Genomic DNA, 19,564 nt, shown 5'->3' with positions numbered 1-19,564 from the left:
GAGTGTTTAGGATTTTCTGTGTATATGATCATGTCATCTGCCAATAGGGATAGTTCAAGGACTTCTTTTCCAATTTGAATGTACTTTATTGCTTTCGCTTGCATTATTGCTCTGGCTAGAACTTCCAGTACATGTGAATAGTTGTGGGAAAAGTGGGCATCCTTGTCTTGTTCCAGATCTTAGAGGAGAAGCCTTCAAGTTGTGTCCATTCAATATGATACTAGCTGTGGGTTTATCTTACATGGCCTTTATTGTGTTGATGTACAGTCCTTCTATACCTAATTTGTAGAGTGTTTCTATCACAAAGGGGTGTTGAATTTTATCAGTTTCTTTTTCTGCATCTATTGTAGTGATCATATTTTTTTCCCCTTCATTCTGTTAATGTGATGTTTTACAGTTACTGATTTGTGTATGAGGAAACATACATTCTTACATTCCTGGGATAAATTCCACTTGATTATGGTGAATGGTCTTTTTAATGTGTTGTTGGATTTGGTTTGCTAGTATTTTGTTGATAATTTTCATGTCTGTCTTTATTAGGGATATTTGTCTGTAGTTTTATTTCTTTTTATATATATATATAAAGATGACCAGTAAGGGGATCTTAACCCTTGACTTGGTGTTGTCAGCACCACGCTCACCCAGTGAGCTAACCGGCCATCCCTATATGGGATCCGAACCCGGGGCCTTAGTGTTATCAGCACCGCACTCTCCCGAGTGAGCCACGGGGCTGGCCCGTGGACATATTTTTTTAAATAAACAAATTTGGCTCTAGTCATTGAGCCTCTGCTGAGGACTCAGCAGCCTCCCCCACTCACTCCCCATTGCTCCCCAACGCTCTGCACCAACCCCCCCACTGCCTTCTGCAGGCCATTTTCACTGTGGAAATGTAATCATATCTTATATGTCCATTATCCAGAACCTCCATTCTTTTGACTCCTTTGCTGATGATGCAAGTAAGGATGATGACCTGCTTCCTGTTGACACTGAGGATTATATCCATATAAGAATTCAACAGAGAATGGCAGTTAGACCCATACTACTGTCCAAGGGATCACTGATGACTACAATAAAAAGAAACTAGTGAAGGCATTTAAGAATAAATTTTGGGCTGGCCCCGTGGCTCACTTGGGAGAGTATGGTGCTGATAGCGCTGAGGCCGTGGGTTCAGATCCTATATAGGGACGGCCAGTGCACTCACTGACTGAGTGTGGTGCAGACGACACCGAACCAAGGGTTGTGATCCCCTTACCGGTCAAAAAAAAAAAAAAAAGAATAAATTTGCCTGCAATGGTCCTGTAACTGAGCATCCAGCATATGGAGAAGTAATTCAGCTACATGACAACCAGCACAAGAACATATGCTGGTTCCTCCTAGAGGCCGGACAGGCCAAGGACCATCAGCTGAAGGTCCATGGGTTTTAAGTGTTTGTGACTCACTGAAGCTTAAGTGAGGATTTTCCTTGCAATGAGCAGAATTTCCCTTCTGTCACTTGTCACAAGTTTAAAACCTCACAGCTTGTATAATATAACCATTTAGGATCTGCTTTTTTTTTTTTTCCTTTTTGTCTTTTTTCGTGACCCGTAACGGGATCGCAACCCGGGATCGCAACCCTCAACGGGATCGCAACCCTCAGTGTCACGCCCGCACCGCACTCAACCAGTGAGCGGACCGGTCTCCATATGGGATCCGAACCCTCAGCGGGAGCTCCGCCGTGCTCCCAAGCACCGCACTCTACCGAGTGCGCCACCGCCCGGCCCTAGGATCTGCTTTTAACTTGGACTAATATAACTCCATCATGCAATAAATTGAAAAGAGCCATTAAAAGAAAAAAAAAAATTCTAGGTGGATTAAAAGCCTTAAATGGAAAAGCAACAACTATTCACCAGAGAAGTCAAACTAGGAACTACTGCAACACAGGCGAATATCTGTGTGACCTAAGGTTATGCATGGATGGATTTCTTAAAAGGCACAAGTATAAGCCATAAAGAAAAAGGACTGAAAAAAAAGTTTACTGTATTAAAAGTAAGAACTTTCTGTTCATCAGCAAAACACCATAAAGAGGAAAATGACAAGCCACACAAGACAAACACAAACACTGGGAAAGGCTATTCTAACACAGGTGACAAAGGAATCACATCCAGAAAATAAAGATTCCTATAAAACTTGTAAGAAAGAGACAAATACCCCAACAGAAAAATCTTTTCTGAGAAAAGAAAAAAATCCAAAAGGCCAGTAAACATGACAAAAGGCTCAATTTCATTAGTAGTTTGGTGAAATGCAAACTAAAACCACGAAACATTAATTTATACCCATCAGATGGGCAAAAATAGGAAAGTCTGAAAATTCACGTGTTGGTAAGTATTAAGCCTCCATAACACTTAGGCACTACCAGTGGAAGCATAAATTGTTATAATTGTGTTGGTATCATAGACCGAATGATTAGTGCTATCAAGACTATGGAAGTATTTGAATATATCACTCTTTTTTTTTTTTTTTTTTTTTTCTTTTTTCTTTTTCCGTGTCCGGCAACGGATCGCAACCCTCAGTGTCGCCCCCGCACCGGACCGGGGACCGGCAACGGGACCGCAACCCTCGGCGCTGCTCCCGCGCCTCGCTCAACCAGTGAGCGGGAACCGGTCTGTATGTGGGATCCGAACCCTCGGGCGGGAGCGCCACCGTGCTTCCCAAGCGGCGCACTTATCCAGTGCGCCACCGGGCCGGCCCTGAATATATCACTCTTGACTGTCTCATTTATCTTTATATTCTCAGCACATAGCACAGAGGTTCTCAAACTTTGTTATAATGTATGTTTTTTAAAGTTTACCATATTTTTATAATAAAAAATTAACTATTAAATAATAGGGAAATAATATCAATAATATCAAATAATAAGGAATTTATTTAATAAGTGACAGTATTATCTAAAGAAATACAATATTTAGTTAATGAACAGTATATATTTGAAGACAGCTTGATGGTATAAAAAAAAAAAAAACCAATATCAAGTAGAGAAAAGGGTAGTAATCAAAATTATATAATGTGATCTCTATTTTGTAAAAATACATTATTTTAAGAGACTTTTTTTTTGGGGGGGTGGGGGCAGCTGGCTGGTACAGTGATCCAACCCCTTTACCTTGGTGCTATAAAGCTGTATTCTAACCAACTGAGCTAACCAGACAGCCCTTAAGAGACATTTTTAAAAAGCAGGTAAAACACCAATTCTCAGTGATTCTCTTGGAGTTAAATTAAAGGTGACTTTTAAAACATTTTATATGTTATAAACTGTGAATTAGGAAAGGAGAAGGAAAATAATGTTCTACTTTATTTATCAAAAAGAAAAAAGTATTCCCTGACTTCCGGCTCTAGAGATTAACAAGTATTATATCACCAGAATGTTGGCAATTATCAGCCCCTCAGAGTTTAATGAAGGGACTCCACTACTGGCGCCCATCAAGGCTGGCCACTCCTTGACTGTTGCTACTCAGGATGAAACTGCAGTCTTCCATTCACTCTCAAATAGACTCAACCGGAGAAGATAGAAAAAACTCTTTTCCATCTCTGCAGAACAGCGGGCAAGAGATTCACAAGCCTAATGTTTACCTTGCGTACTTTGCCCGGCGTGGTGGGTGCCAGTCCTCGCCGCTTATTGGGTGTTCTGGGAGCACTGCCATAGAGCATCTCTGTCTCTGTCTGCTTCTTGTTCTTGAGTTGCTATGTAAAAGTCAAAAGCAACAGCGATAAATCCCAGTAAGAGAAAATGTCTGGGAAGGGAACAGAAGCAGGGCCAGAAATCTAGTGCCAAGACTCTGCAGCCAGAGCTAAAAAGCGCTGCATAGGCTACGTGTTCTTCAACGAACCCTGATCTCTGGCAGAGTCTGGCCTGTTCAGACTAGTATCTTCCTCTTTTACCAATCTATAGTCACACTCACTCTTTCCTGCTTGGCTCTCTCTTTCTCCGATCGATGCATCTCCCATTGTTCTGTCACATACTCCATGAATTTCTGCCCATTCACCACAAATGCCTTTGAATGTTCCTCTTCCCACATTTCAATCCGTGCCTTCAACTCCTCTTCCAGCTGAGACCAGAACAAGGACATGTTAATTATTTCAAGTCTTTGGTGTGAAGCCCAAAGGAGATGATTCTCCTAAAGAATGACTCCTCCCCTCTGCAGAGCATCGTTAGCCTAACTTCAGGTAGCTAGACCCATGTGGGACGGGTCAGAGTGACCAGAAGTCAAAGCCTAGGGATGGTTCATTCACAATATACATGCAGGTGGAAAAAGGCAAGAACTCTGGTTCTGACCACTAAGGTTTTTTTTTTTTTTTTTGTCTTTTGTCTTTTTCCGTGTCCGGCAACGGATCGCAACCCTCAGTGTTGCCCCCGTACCGGACTGGGGACCGGCAATGGGATCGCAACCCTCGGTGTTGCTCCCGCGCCTCGCTCAGCCAGTGAGCGGGAACCGGTCTGTATGTGGGATCCGAACCCTCGGGCGGGAGCGCCGCTGCGCTTCCCAAGCGGCGCACTATCCAGTGCGCCACCGGGCCAGCCCTGACCACTAAGGTTTTGGTGCCTAAAGCTGGAGGCAGCACCAGGGAAGATCAGCAACATTAAATAGGCAGTGTACATTAAGAGCAGGACTATCTGGGTTTCAATATGGAATCTACCTCTTACTGGCTTTGAAAAGGTGGGCAAATTACTTAACTTCTCAGTACCTCGGTTTCCTCATCTGTAAAAATGGAAATAAAATAATACCAACCTCATAGGGATATTGTGAGGATTATATGAATAAATGAAAACTTTTCTGACACAAGTGCTAATTATTATTATTACTATTATTAAAATAGAAAATAAGTAATGTTATGGGCTGAATTGTGTTCTCTCAAAATCCATATGTTGAAGTCCTAACCCCAGTAACTCAGAATGTGGACTGTATTTGGAGATGGGGTCTTTTAGAGGTAATTAAGTTAAAATAAGGTCATTAGCATGAGCCTTCTTCCAGTATGAATGGTTGTGATCAGGACATAGGCACACACAGAGGGAAGACTATGTGAAGACACAGGGAGGAAGGCAGCAATCAACACGCCAAAGAAAGAGGCCTGAGAAGAAACTGCCCTAACAATAACACCTTGATCTCAGACTCCTGGCTTCCAGAATTGTGAGAAAATAAATTTCTGTTGTTTAAGCCACACAATCTATGGTACTTTATTATGGTAGTGCAAGCACACTAATAGACGTTGATATTCAGTTGCTTACACTGAAAGCTCAACAAATACTTATTATTCCTGCCTAAGCTTTGGAAGAGAAGACAATTTTGAGGCAAAATAATACAAAGCAAAGGACATTCAAAAAGTGAGATATTTTGTAACCAAGCACCATAAACTGTTAGCAGCAATATTACCTTAGGGAGTGTCTTCTGGAGCTTGGCTCGTTGCTTTTCTTCTTTTAGAAGATTCCCTCCCCGGTTTGTAAATCGACTTGGATCCGAAGCTTTTCTCTGTGAAAAATACATTTTAGAGTAAAATCTGGGCCAGTCAGACCAATAACTTCTGCTAAGATTCCTTGCTCTCATAAACTGATATAATTAACCAACTGAGTTAGCTGGCCAGCTCCCACTTTTGGCATATTGAGATAGAATACAGTTTAAACATGCACAGTTAAGAGAATTATAGATATTCCATTATTTTTGCTAAATTAACCCTCACAAAATGGACAAGTTAAAAATGTGACTTGTTAAAGCTTCTCATTTATGTTTTTATTTTATAATGTATACAGTATATCAGAACAGTAATGGGTACATAATTTTAAATTATAAATTAGGTGTATATACTCAAAAAGAAGGATAGATAATCAGAAAAGTTCAGAACACATCCTTCACAATTTGGAGGCCAAACCTGTGAAGAAACTCTATTTCCTTTCCAGACTGCTTGATTTGTGACAGCCTATAAACAATAACTAGAAAGGACAGTAATTCATTTCTAATTTTTTCTTAAACACTGGCACATCAACAAAGGTTGCTGCATTAGCTCTTTATTCATGTTTACTCTTCCTCTTTCTTGCCTTCAACAAGAAATAAGGAATAACTGAGGACCAGGACACCTGTTCTTTAACAGCTGTAAGACCTCACACAGTTCTCTCCATTCCTGCCTATAAACTTGAAGGAATTGAACTAAAGATTCTCTTAAAGCCCTTTCGAGCTCTAACAGGGCCAACACGAATGAGGGTCTCCTTAAATTTTATGCCCTAGGTACTTCACTAGCCTCATCCTAATCCCAGCCCTGAGCTCTAATAGGCTCTGAAGGAACCTGTCTGTGCCAAGTCTATCAGAAGAAAAAGAATTCAGAGTAAATAAATGCACCCTAGCACCCAGGCAATTTTCCAAGAAAATAGCAAAAGTTGGAAGGTAGAGAATGTTAGTTGTCTGCCTCAACACCCATTCCTCTCTCCTTCCTTAGTAAAAGAACCAGGATCTGTCTGGGGCGGCTGGCGTGGCATCTAAGCAGAGGTGCTGTGAAGAGAGCCTGGGAAGAGCCCTTAAAGGTGTGGAGGGGCAATGCTTTCTTTGTTCTTTCCTCCACCGTATTTCCTGAAATGTGGCCATTAGGATGGGAGCTCTAGCAGCCATCTTGGCGATGAGGATGAGGTCCACCCCTTAGTGGTGGGGGAGCTCTGATCTGGGTAGAATCCCGGGGCCCTGCTCACTGTTTAGAACCGCCTTGCCTCGCCTGCACTGCCCACCTCTGGACTTACTTCATGCAACAAACTTCTACCTTTTCTTAAGCTATTAATTTGTGTTTTTTTCTCTTAAATTCCCCTGCACATTAGCTTAACAAATATAGAGGGTTAGCAGTAATTCAGAGAGAATTAATGATAAAGACAGAGTATAAAAAGCCTGGTTAAAAAAAACAAAGGAGAGGGGCCAGCCCAGTGGCACACTCGGTAGAGTGCGGCGCTTGGGAGTGCAGCGGTGCTCCTGCCGAGGGTTTGGATCCCATATAGAGACCGAGGGTTGCGATCCCGTTACCGGTCACGAAAAAAAAAAAGACAAAAAGGAAAAAAAAAAAAAAAAAAAAAGAAAAAAAAAAAAAAAAAAAAAGAAAAAAAAAAAAAAAAAAAAAGAAAAAAAAAAAAAAAAAAAAAGAAAAAAAAAAAAAAAAAAACAAAGGAGAGTAGACTCTGTATAAAGGGCATTATTATTATTTTTTTTTTAAGCAGCTGGCCGGTATGGGGATCATAACCAACTGATCTAACCAGGCAGCCCAGGGCATACTTTCTTAACACTTCATTTTACTCTAGAGAAAACAAAAACAGGCAAAAACTAGAGCAGTACCTCAAACTCTAAGAAAAGCCGCCAGCTATCTTCCCACTTCTGGACACCTTCAAAGAGTTCCTTGTGAACGTCATAGTATTTTCTTAACTGCACAATCTCGGCATCATGGAGCTGGAGCAGATCTTCTGTATAGTCCTCTGCAAAATATGACCCAGGAGTTAAAAAAAATTTCTGTAGTATTTGTATCCCGATTTTCTAACCCCCATTTCCCTAAAATGGAAATAGACTTTGCTTCCTTATAACAAAATGATGATACAGGAATAAGTATATATATTGTGCTAATAGAAGCCAGGTTTGTTGGGCTGGCTGGTTAGCTCAGTTGGTTGGAGCACGGTGTTCTAACACCAAGGTCAAGGGTTCAGATCCATATGTGCCAACCACCAAAAAAACAACAACAACAAAAACAAAGCCAGGTTTGTCATGATCAGCCCAGGGGAACTATATTTAACATTCTCAAAAATCTGTGCCATCTCTTACCTTATCTTTGGTTTATTTCATATTCTTCCTTTCTACCATGCCTAGCCAATAGAGGGTCGGGTCACAGAAAATGTCCAAAAATGTCTGTTGAACTTAGTTAGGAAAACTTCATGTTTATATTCAGTTCAAGTCAAACTAGAATTCCACTGGGCTCTAGGAATCAGACTAATCTGGGCACAAACATAGGCTCTGGCATTTTCCTGCTACTTTAATGTTTTCACTCTTTTTTTTTTTTTTTTTTCTAAAGATGACCGGTAAGGGGATCTTAACCCTTGACTTGGTGTTGTCAGCACCACGCTCAGCCAGTAGGGGAACCGGCCATCCCTATGTGGGATCCGAACCCGGGGCCTTGGTGTTGTTAGCACCACACTCTCCCAAGTGAGCCACGAGCTGGTCCTAGTATTTTCACTCTTGACATGAGGATTCAGTGAAATGATATTCAGGGTTTGAAACTGCACGTGGCATAGAGTAAGCACCTGATAAACTTGAGCTTCAGAGCTGGAGGATACTGTGACAAATTGCTTCAGAAAGCAAGAGAACCCATATTTCCCAATGGCATTTGCAAATGCTTATTTGTACAGGAATGGCAATTTGGCTGACTGTCTTGAAAAGGTAATACTTCCTGGTGAATGTCTATGCACATAAAAAATCTGTGAGCGGGTCTCATGAAGATCATTGCTTCTGTACTAACCAGAATAGTAAGGAGCAAATGCTTGTCTCTGCTCCTGGCTGTAAAAACACTGGTCCCAGTACTGAGTCAGCTCGATTCGAATTGCTTCAATCACTTTCTTCATATTTTGCATTTTCAGTTCTTCCAACCGATCCACTTCTAACTGCAGCTAAAAGAAAAAGACCCATTAAAGATGGTTGTCATACTTTTATATTCACTTGGGTTTGCAAAAGTTTCTCTTTTTAATAAAACTACAACTCAAAGTTATAGAAGTAAATCAACGCTCTTTATAACAATGATGTTATAGGAGCAAGAAATCTAAAGAACATACACAAAAGATAGATGACCAGGCTGGCCGGTTAGCTCAGTCAGTTACAGCATGGTTTTATAACACAAAGGTCAAGGATTCAGATCCCCATCCCAGCCAGCCCCAAATAAAGAAAGGAAAGAAGAAAAAATTATTGTTTTTAAAAGAAGATAGCCAGGCTACTGCTATCCTTTTCTGACACTTGTCTTAAAAATAGGCTGGCCCAAGGCAGAAGCTGGAAAGGACATCAGACTGGACACAGAAATGCTCGTAGAAGACTGCTTACCCAGCACCCCCCTGGGTTTCTTACCGCGTTTTTGACCTTGGCCTTTGACCCAGTCATAACCGTGGCCACAGCTTCTCTCTCTTTTGCAGGTATTTGCAACCTGTCCCACAGCTCTCGAATTTGAGCACGCAGCCCCTCACACACTGCTTCATTTTGTGATTTTTGCATTTCCAGCTATCGCAAGGAAAGCCAGTGGTTATTCATAGCAAAGCAGCAGCACAGAGAAGGCTAGCCCTCTGGCCTCCCACAAAGAAATGTCTGGATCCACATGAAGAGGAAGCACTTTTAAGAGATTTTGAAAAGGTCTGTTATCACGCCTTCCGAACCAATGCTGTAAAGCCATCACTGTGGTAGTATCTCAGACACCAAGAATTACAATTCAAATTTTGAATTAAAAAAAATTTCTTTCAGTTAAACACTAGGCTAATTAAAATGATTAGTATTATTTCATCCAAAATCTTAATTTCATATTCTCAGAGCTACATATAAATTAAGTTTGTTAATAATAAAAAAAATCAAAGTTGTGCATCATATATTACTATCCCTATGCTACCTCATTCTCTTAATTTACATCAGCTCTTTATTTAAGACTGAAGAAAAAAACTCAAGTTTTTTCAAACTGCCGTGTATTATGGAGATGCCAGGCTAAAATTTGAGAAGAAATTACCTGCCGTAGCAACTTTTGTAGTGTTGCAATATTCTCCAAAGATAAACAAAAAGCATCTTCATCTTCACACACCACATCTTTTTCAAAACTTGTGTCTGGGGTGTGATCTAATTCTTCCATACACAGTATGATTTGTCTCTTTATGTTGACAAACTCCTCACGCCTAGATGCCTATAAAACAAAGCAAATACAAGATACCTAAGAGGAAACCCAAACTGACTTTTAGAAAGTATGAATGCAGGCGGTATACCTTTGTTTCCCTCAAAGTTGCCACGTGTTGTCTGAACTGGTTCAGCTCTTCTAAGCTGGGAACTGAGGCGCTGTCAATGTCATAATGGGGCATGCAAAGAATTTCACACAGTTCTTGATCTTGTTCTTGAAGTAGCTTCAGTTCCTGTTTTCTCTCCTTCTTCTGTTTTCTCATCAATTCCACCTGAGTGCGCAAATCTTTTTCTAGTTGCAAGATAGTTGTCTCTCCTTCTTCCTGTGTAAGACAATGCACCTTTGTTATAAGGTTCCAAGTGAATTCCTTCACAGGAACAGAAGGACAATAGAAGAGGGCTAGCATGACAGACTTTTAGTTAAACTTACAATAAGTCAACTCATGGCCAACAGAATATGGCACAAAGGTCTCCTATAGAAGGTCTCCAACAAGAAAAGTGAAGAGGTACCAGAGCACTTTTTCTTCTTTGCCCCCAATTTTTAAAATTGTGGTAAAATACACATAACATAAAAATTACCATCTCAACCATTAAGTATACAGTTCAGTGGTATTAAGTACAGTCATATTACTGTGCAGCCATCATACCATCCATCTCCAAAATTCATTTCATCTTGCAAAACTGAAACTCTATACTCATTTAACATAAGTCCCCAAATTTCCTTTTCCTCAGGCCCTGGCAACCACCTTTCTACTTCCTGTCTCCATGAATCTGAATATTCTAGTTACCAGGGCTCTTTTGCAAGAGGTATCAATTGGTTGGAAAGCTTGCTTTGGGTTAGCTGTAAGGTGGTATGTCTAGCTCATATCTAATTGCATATCCTGATAATCCTAGGAACATCACCTTACCAATAAAAACCAACTTAGTAGATCCTGCCCCACTCTTAACCGATGAACAGAGGAAAAAAGTGGCAGTTATATGTCCTACAAATGTACATAATTTCAAAAATAAATAAATAAATGTACATAATGTCGTTTAACACTGGTATAGGAACTGTTGTGGAACTTAAGGGAGACATACCACTATATACCCAACTTCTCACACAATTTCACACTGAAATTTTTTTTAAAAAGGACTAAAGAAAGAGAAACTTAATATCTAAGATCAATTATGCTATGTTGTTTATGTTGATTCCAGGAAACTCCACTAACATGGTCTGTCTGACTGCTCTTGGCGGCCAGGTATGAACTATTCAAGTCTCTGATATAGCAAGGATGAGCAAGACCGCAATACAGCAGTGTCTCAGCTACAAACACAGATAATCATGGCACATTCTGAACTGAATATGTGCTCCTGATACTCCAACTTTTGAGGCATTTCTTCTGAAGCAGCCATTTTAGCTGGTTCAATTGTATGCAGCTTTTAGGTACGAAAAAACCACAAAGGTTGGTTCTTTGGTAACATTCTCTTGCATCACTAGTTACTTTTGCTTCCTAGGTACCTCTTTTCATTTTCTTTCCAAGAAAGAACAGTGCAGCACCATCTATGCCTACCTTTTCCCCAAAGTTTATAAGAAAAATTAATATGCCCTACAAAATTACAGCAAGAAACACGTACTACCTGCTTTACCTCTCCATAGGCAACACTCTCCATATGTGGAAATTACTCTGCCAGAACTAATTAACTAGGGAGCACCATTTCCCCTACTTCTTATGTCTAGCACCATCCCTATAAGAAAGCCCTCCCTCTGCAGTCCCAAGTCAATGTTCCTTCCTAAATCTTAGACACAAGCTGGATCCCTGGGACCCTACGATGGGCTGTTGTAGACCTGAAATGGCTCAACATGTAACTCGCTGCACAGGGTGTTCAGCTCTTTTTGACAGATGGATATGCTTTTGATGAGCCTCTCCTTCAGGCTTTCCTCTTCAGCAATCATCATATCCAGGAGTTCCTACAAGAGAGAAAACAGTAAGTTTGGGGCCATGGGGGAAAAAACCCCAACATTATCACCAAAACCCTCATCATTTTTAAATTTCAAGAAAGAACTTAAAAACAAACAAACAGAAGGGCTGGCTGGTTAGCTCAATTGGTTAGAGTGCCACCTTGTAATGTCAAGATCAAGGGTTCAGATCCTTTACAAAAACCAAAAAACAGGAAGAGCCTGTGATATCCTAGTGCTGGTGATCAGATGTCACTTCTGTATGCTATCTCAGGTGAAACACCAACATCCTTACACACACCCACCCCACTGCAAAGAGACCAGTACTACTCAAATTCACCTTGATATGCTTCTTTACAACCTCCGTTCTTTGTAACCGCTGGTCTTCTGGAATCCCAATTAATTCCCATATTTCTCGAAGATGATTTAGGGCTTTCTGGAGACATACTATGGACTCCTCCGCCAGCACCTCACTGAAATCAAGCAAAAAAGAAGCCTGTTACATCAGTTACTGCCTTCAGACTAAAAGCAATATTTTCAGGAAGTAAACAGATTAGTTTCTTGGTGGCCTCCAGACTAAAACTAATGGAAAACAAGCATTCAGCTTAATTCACCTTTAACCACTCCCCTTCGCTTCTTCCCCCAAATGCCACATCACTAACAAAGCAAAATTTAATATCACATTACAGTGTGGAAATTCAATCTTCTGAATAATACTCAGAATCTGGACTTTCATCAATGATTCTACCCATGGGAATATAATACAGAATGATAAGTGCTTTTATTAAAGAAAAACCAAAGACCAGCCTGTGACTCACTTGGGAGAGTGCGGTGCTGATAACACCAAGGCCACGGGTTAGGATCCCTATATAGGGATGGCCTGTTAGCTCACTTGTGAGAGCGTGGTGCTGACAACACCAAGTCAAGGGTTGACATCCCCTTACCGTTCATCTTATAAAAAAAAACAAAACCAGACAGAAATGTCAGTAAAATAAACTAACACACACACACAAAAATGAACTAACACAGGAGTTTACTGATAAGAAGCTCCTAGGAAATAGCTGGCAACTTACTACTTTTTGTTGTATTCTTAAGTTATAACTAGTAACCCAAAGAATGGCTAAAATTAAAAAGACAACATCTGTTGGTGAGGATGTAGCAAAGCCAGAACTTTTATACACTGCCAGTATGGTGTGTAAATTGGTACAACCACTTTAAAAACTGTTGGCAGTATCTACCAAAGTTGAACCCAGCAGTTCCACTTCTACCTATGTATCTAGCAGAAATGCATATATGTTCACAAAGGACACATGTAAGAATAGTCACAGGAGACTACTCATGGAAGTAGAAACAGCCTAGATGTCCATCAAGAGAATGGATAAATAGTACATTCCCGCAATTGAATAATACAGCAGCAAAAATGAACAAATAGCACACAACATTGTTAAACCTAAAACATTATGTTGAGCTATGTTAAGTGAAAGAAGTCAAACACAAAACACTACATAGTGTATGGTTCCATTTTATGTCTTTTCTAGAATTAGAAAAGATAAAACTATAGTGAAAGAAAGCAAATTAGTTGCCTGGAGTCAGGGAAGAGGATCAACTGCAAAAGGGCACAAAAACTTTTGGGGGTTATAGAAGGTTATGGAATGGTTCTAGGCCTTGATAGTGATCATATAACTGTACACGTAAAATGAGTCAGTTTTACTGTATGCAAATCATACTTCAAATCTTAAGAGAAGGAGAGGTAAACTTAAAAAAAAAAAAAAAAAAAAGCACACATTAGGCTGAGCAAGAGAAGCCGGACAAGCCAGCATGTATCACTGTGACTCCATTGATATAAAACTCTAACAGAGGTAAAACTAACCTATGCTTTCAGAAGTTGGGATAGTGGTACCCTTTGCCCTGGGGAGGTGTGACTGGGAGAAGACACAAGGAGGGCTTCTGGGGTGCTGCGTACACAGGTGCACTGATTTTGTGCACTTTCTGCATGTACGTTATTTTTCAATTACAAAAAATTTAACCAAAAAAAAGTTATTGTTTATCTGAAATACAAATTTAACTGGCATCCGTATTTTATCTTTTAAATTACAATCATTAGTCTGCTTTACATAACATTTAAAAAACAGATTTTCTCCCTTTACTTAGGTACAGCAGGATAACAAAGACTGCTCTGGCACCAGAGAAACTTACAATCTGCGTGAGATCTGTTACCAGTCAGCCGAGAGTCCTGGAACAAGTCACTTAATGCTCTTCACGTGCTATCCACAAGGGAAAGAGCTAGAGGCTCTTCTTGGCCAGCTTTCTGTCTCAGAACATTCAGTGGTTCTATGCGTCACCAGCCTAGATTTCCAACATCAGTTTCTCTATGGATTCTGATACATTCACATCTAAAACATTTCTCTAGCCATGATGAAATCCCAGTTTAAAGTTTGCCTTTCCTTGGGCCAGCCCATGGCTCACTCAGAAGAGTGTGGTGCTGATAACACCAAGGCCACAGGTTCGGATCCCATATAGGGATGGCTGGTTAGCTCACTTGGGAGAGCGTGGTGCTGACAACACCAAGTCAAGGGTTAAGATCCCCTTACCAGTCATCTTTAAAAAAAAAAAAAAAAAAAAAGGTTGCCTGTTCTTGTTGAAGAAATTTTTGGACAAGTACCAGTTGCCTACATACCAGATGGCCAATTTCAATACCCAGGTATTAACTAGTGTTTAAAAGAATTTTCTCCAGTAGTTTTAGAAATGTAAACAGATAGTTAAGGAATTTATTTAACATAATCCCAGTTAAGTAAAGTCCAACTAAAGTTTCCCCAGGCAAATACCTCCCTTTGCACTTCACTTTGAAGACTAAAGAATGCACAAGTCAAAATCCTAATATGAGCATTTTATTTAAAACAACAACAACCACCAATTTAAGATCTAATCTGTGGTCAATATTCAATCCAAATGCAAAACCCTGGTGTTGGGACAGACCAGCCTGGGGCACTGCTCTAAGGGACACTACTTCAGTGAGTACCCCAGTCTCACAGTCTCACAGTCTGACTGGCCTACCCACTCCTAGCCAATCTCCACATGACAGCTAGGTTTTCATGAGAATAAAATCCATCTGGGCCCTGCTTAACTACTTCCCCCTCAAAGGCTTCCCTCTGCCCTGAGGAAACAGTTCAACTACCTTCTTACGAAAGGCCTTCTAAAATCTCCAGGTTTGTCTCTTAATCTTTCTCACCAGTCACTCCGAGACTCCAGCCAACTGAACTTTCTGAGCATTCTTTTACTGAACCATGTGTAGCAACCATTTTCTGATGCTGCCTTGCTTTTGCACTTTTGGTTCCTTCCACTTGCCACCACCTCCATTGGAGAGCTGTGGACTTGTCACTCACTCACTGTCACCACCCCGACTCCCACAGTAGATCATAAACTCAAGGGCAGAGACCATCACATCTTATCCATCTTCATTTTACCAGACCCTAATGCATAGCAGTTGTTCAGTAAATGTAAAATACGTTTTTTACATTCATTTGGCAGGCCTCGAATTCCTGCCAAATGTTACCTATGCTCCTAACTTTCGGCTACCGTCAGAGTTTATGCGCTATAGGCAAGACTGCCTAGCTCTCTGTAACACATCCAGAAGGAAAAGTGATGTTTTTCTGAACAATAAAAAAGCAGCATAATGGGTGCGAGGAAAATAGAGTAGTTTAGTCAGGCCCCCTCACCTCAGGTCCTCAGTTCGGGTTAGGTGTGGTGCAGCACACTCTTTGTAAACAAGTTGTGTGGAGTGGAGTTATGTGCGCGTGCACGGCTCTGTATTTTTAGCTTGTTGCTATTCTTTTGTGTTCTTAGGTGTGTGAAGCAGGGCTCTGAACTGCTGGTTGGCAGAGCTCCTGTCTAAAAATAGAGCATGTTTACTTTGTGGGCAGCTGCTCAGTTTTTTCTTTGGACTACCTAGCTCTTAGACGTGTGTACTGAATAAAGCTTATTATTTCTTTACCCATGACTCCAAGCACCTTTTCCTGTTACATTGCTCATAGATCTGCATGTGAAGGGTTTGTGAATGGGCTCCAGGGGTCTGTGAGCTCCAGCCCTAGTTCTACAATGGGCAAAGAATCTGAACAGACATTTCTTCAGAGAAGACACAAAATGGCCAATAAGTACATGAAAAGATGCTCAACAACATTAGTCATCAAAGAAATGCAAACCAAGACCATAATGAGATAGTACTTTTTTTTTTTTGACTGGTAAGGGGATCACAACCCTTGGCTCAGTGTTGTCTGCACCACGCTCAGCCAGTGAGCGCACCAGCCATCCCTATATAGGATCCGAACCCACGACCTTGGCGCTAACAGCACTGCACTCTCCTGAATGAGCCACAGGGTAGGCCCCATAATGAGATAGTACTTTACAGCCATGAGGATGGCTATAATCAAAAAGACAGATGATAACAAGTATTGGTGAGAATCTAGAGAAATCAGAACCCCATACACTGCTTGTGGGAGTGCCCCCATCTGTGCAGCCATTTTGGAAAACAGGCAGTTCCTTGAACAGTTAAATATAGTTAATACAACCCAGCAATTCCACTAATACCCAAGAGAGGTAAAAACGTTCATACAAAAACTTGTACAGGAATGTTTATAGCAGCATTATTTATAATAGCCAAAAAGTGAAAACCACACAAATGGCCATCAGCTAATGAATGGGTAGATAAAATGGAGTATATAGCCATACTATGGAATATTATGGCAATAAACCTTGAAAATACTATGCTAAGTCAAAGAAGCAGTTCTTAAAAGACCACACAGTTATGATTCCATTTATATGAAATATCCAGAATAGACAAAAAGATAGATTAGCAGTTGCCTGGGGAAGAGGGGAAGGGAGGGAGCACGGACCACGAGGCAAAAAGGAGACTTGATTGCCAATGGGATTTTGGAGGGATGATGAAATGTTCTAACACTGCAGTGATGATTGCCCAACTCTGAATATTCGAAAAAAATCACCTATTGTACTTTTTTTTTTTTTTTTAAAGATGACCGGTAAGGGGATCTTAACCTTTGAGTTGGTGTTGTCAGCACCACGCTCTCCCAAGTGAGCCAAAGGCCAGCCCTCTGATTGTACATTTATTTTTATTTTTATTTTTGTCTTTTGTCTTTTTCCGTGTCTGGCAACGGATCGCAACCCTCAGTGTTGCCCCCGTACCGGACCGGGAACCGGCAACGGGATTGCAACCCTTGATGTTGCTCCCACGCCTCGCTCAGCCAGTGAGCGGGAACCGGTCTGTATGTGGGATCCGAACCCTCGGGCGGGAGCGCCGCCGCGCTTCCCAAGCGGCGCACTATCCAGTGTGCCACCGGGCCGGCCCTGATTGTACATTTAAAGTAGGTGAATTATATGGTATGTGGATTATATCTCAAAGCTGTTATTAAAAACATCTGGCATTGGGCCGGCCCGGTGGCGCACTGGATAGTGCGCCGCTTGGGAAGCGCGGCGGCGCTCCCGCCCGAGGGTTCGGATCCCACATACAGACCGGTTCCCACTCACTGGCTGAGCGAGGCGCGGGAGCAACGCCGAGGCTTGCGATCCCGTTGCCGGTCCCTGGTCCGGTGCGGGGGCAACACTGAGGGTTGCGATCCGTTGCCGGACACGGAAAAAAGACAAAAGACGAAAAAAAAAAAAAAAAAAAAAAAAAACATCTGGCATATAATCTGAAATTTTTTTGATTTGTGATTCAATTTAAAAACTTAGAAATGGTTACTCATTAATTTAGTCAAATAAATTACTTTTACAAAACAAAATGACATGAGATTGGGACATACATTTGTAGATCTCAAATCCTGTTAAAACTAAGGCAGATAGCAGAGTTGTGCAGAGGGGCCACTAACTAAAAGTAATGTTCACACAATTTGTTAAAGAAAAAGTTAACTATCGGGGCCGGCCTGTGGCTCACTCGGGAGAGTGCGGTGCTCATAACACCAAGGCCACGGGTTCGGATCCCATATAGGGATGGCCGGTTTGCTCACTGGGAGAGCGTGGTGCTGACAACACCAAGTCAAGGGTTAAGATCCCCTTACCGGTCATCGTTAAAAAAAAAAAAAAAAGAAAGAAAAAGAAAAAGTTAACTATCCCTTGGAGTTTATCATATATAACAAATTTTATTTGGCCTGTTGGAAGTGGGTGTTTGGAATTACCACATATTCTAGTTAGAGACAGGTCCCGTGAGAGTAAAATTTTCAAAGATTTAAAAACTAACATTTTCCACTCTTCCCAACATTCAAATGTACTGAACTTCATTCTCATATCATCCTTGACACTTCTTTCCTCTACTCCTGCCACTAGCATTATCTTCAAAAGACAACCAGAATCTCACTTCTCTCCACCTCTGCTGATGCCACTACCACCCTGGTTCCGATCTCGTCTGTACTGCAATGCTCCCTCTTGCCTGGCCTCCCTGATTCTGCACTGGCCTCCTTAAATTTGTCAAAACCCTCCAAAGACTTCCCATCTCACTCAGAAGAAATGCCTCTCCCTCTCTAAAGGCCTAAGGGAGCCCCATTCCATCTCATATCCATTACTTTCTGACCTGTGCTCATTCTACTCCAGCCACAGCAGCCTCCTTGCTCTTTTTTGCAGCATACCAGGTACTGTCTCACCTAAGGGTATTTGTACTTGCTGTTCCCTCTACCTAGCTAGGTCTCTCTTACAGCAAACATTGCATGGTTTGGCCCCTTATTCTTTGCTCAAAGATCACCTTTCTCAGGGAGGCCTTTCCTGACCAATGTCTTTAAAACTGCAACTCCCCCTTCCTACACCTTCAGTACTCCTTATCCCCTTTCTCTGCTTCTCTCCATTGACACTCATCACCATTTCGTATGAGTTTAAAATTTACTTATTTGGGCTGGCCAGTTAGCTCAGTTGGTTAGAGCTCAGTGTTATAACACCAAGGTCAAGGGTTCAGATCCTTGCATCCGCTAGCTGCTTAAAATTTTTTTTCCTTTTTTTTTTGTCTTTTTTCGTGACCGGCAACGGATCACAACCCTCAGTGTCGCGCCCGTACCGGACCAGGACCGGCAACGGGATCGCAACCCTCGGCGTTGCACCCGCACCTCACTCAGCCAGTGAGTGGCCGGTCTGTATGTGGGATCCAAACCCTCCGCGGGAGCGCCGCCGCGCTCCCAAGCGGCGCACTATAGCAGTGCGCCACCAGGCCGGCCCAAAATTTTTTTTACTTATTTATTACCTGTCTCTTGCTATTAGAATATAATAAACTTGATGAGGGCAGGGATGTCAGTTTTGCTCACTGCTGTATCCCCAACACTTAGAATGGTACCTTGTATACAACAAACACTCAAGGAGTATTTTGGAATGAATAACTTGACATTTCAAAAAAGTTGTAGGATCTTAAGATGCCTCAGAGCAATCACTGTGAACAATAATTATCATGGTACAATTATACATTGCCTTGGTAAATGGTTTCAGGTAATTCCCTAAAAAGAGCAAATCTGGGGCCGGCCCGGTGGCGCACTGGATAGTGCGCCGCTTGGGAAGCGCGGCGGCGCTCCCGTCCGAGGGTTCGGATCCCACGTGCAGACCGGCTCCCGCTCACTGGCTGAGCGAGGCGTGGGAGCAACGCCGAGGCTTGCGATCCCGTTGCCGGTCCCGGTCCGGTACGGGGGCAACACTGAGGGTTGCAATCCATTGCCGGACACGGAAAAAAGACAAAAGACAAAAA

General features: G+C 41.7%; 1 protein-coding gene and 1 pseudogene across 3 annotated transcripts in view; one reads left to right on the top strand and one right to left on the bottom strand.

Annotated features, from left to right (window-relative positions):
* The window catches only part of PRC1 (protein regulator of cytokinesis 1), a 28,836-nt gene that overhangs the window by 5,223 nt on the left and 4,049 nt on the right, over positions 1-19,564 (bottom strand). For all 3 annotated transcript variants that reach the window (XM_008564439.1, XM_008564490.1, XM_008564547.1), the window contains exons 2-11: positions 12,179-12,311; positions 11,728-11,850; positions 9,989-10,222; positions 9,739-9,909; positions 9,096-9,245; positions 8,500-8,647; positions 7,332-7,468; positions 5,403-5,498; positions 3,933-4,079; positions 3,604-3,714 (exon numbers count right to left, since the gene is read on the bottom strand). In XM_008564439.1, coding sequence (XP_008562661.1) covers positions 3,604-3,714; positions 3,933-4,079; positions 5,403-5,498; positions 7,332-7,468; positions 8,500-8,647; positions 9,096-9,245; positions 9,739-9,909; positions 9,989-10,222; positions 11,728-11,850; positions 12,179-12,311 — 1,450 coding nt within the window. The remainder of the gene's footprint in view (positions 1-3,603; positions 3,715-3,932; positions 4,080-5,402; positions 5,499-7,331; positions 7,469-8,499; positions 8,648-9,095; positions 9,246-9,738; positions 9,910-9,988; positions 10,223-11,727; positions 11,851-12,178; positions 12,312-19,564) is intronic.
* Positions 905-1,424, top strand: LOC103582868 (annotated as a pseudogene).

This window comes from Galeopterus variegatus, unplaced genomic scaffold (genome assembly GCF_000696425.1).
Source record: "Galeopterus variegatus unplaced genomic scaffold, G_variegatus-3.0.2 Scaffold14, whole genome shotgun sequence".
NCBI classification, from domain to species: domain Eukaryota; kingdom Metazoa; phylum Chordata; class Mammalia; order Dermoptera; family Cynocephalidae; genus Galeopterus; species Galeopterus variegatus.
The sequence above is the reverse complement of the archived record's forward strand: the minus strand, read 5'-3'. Positions and strand labels throughout refer to the sequence as shown.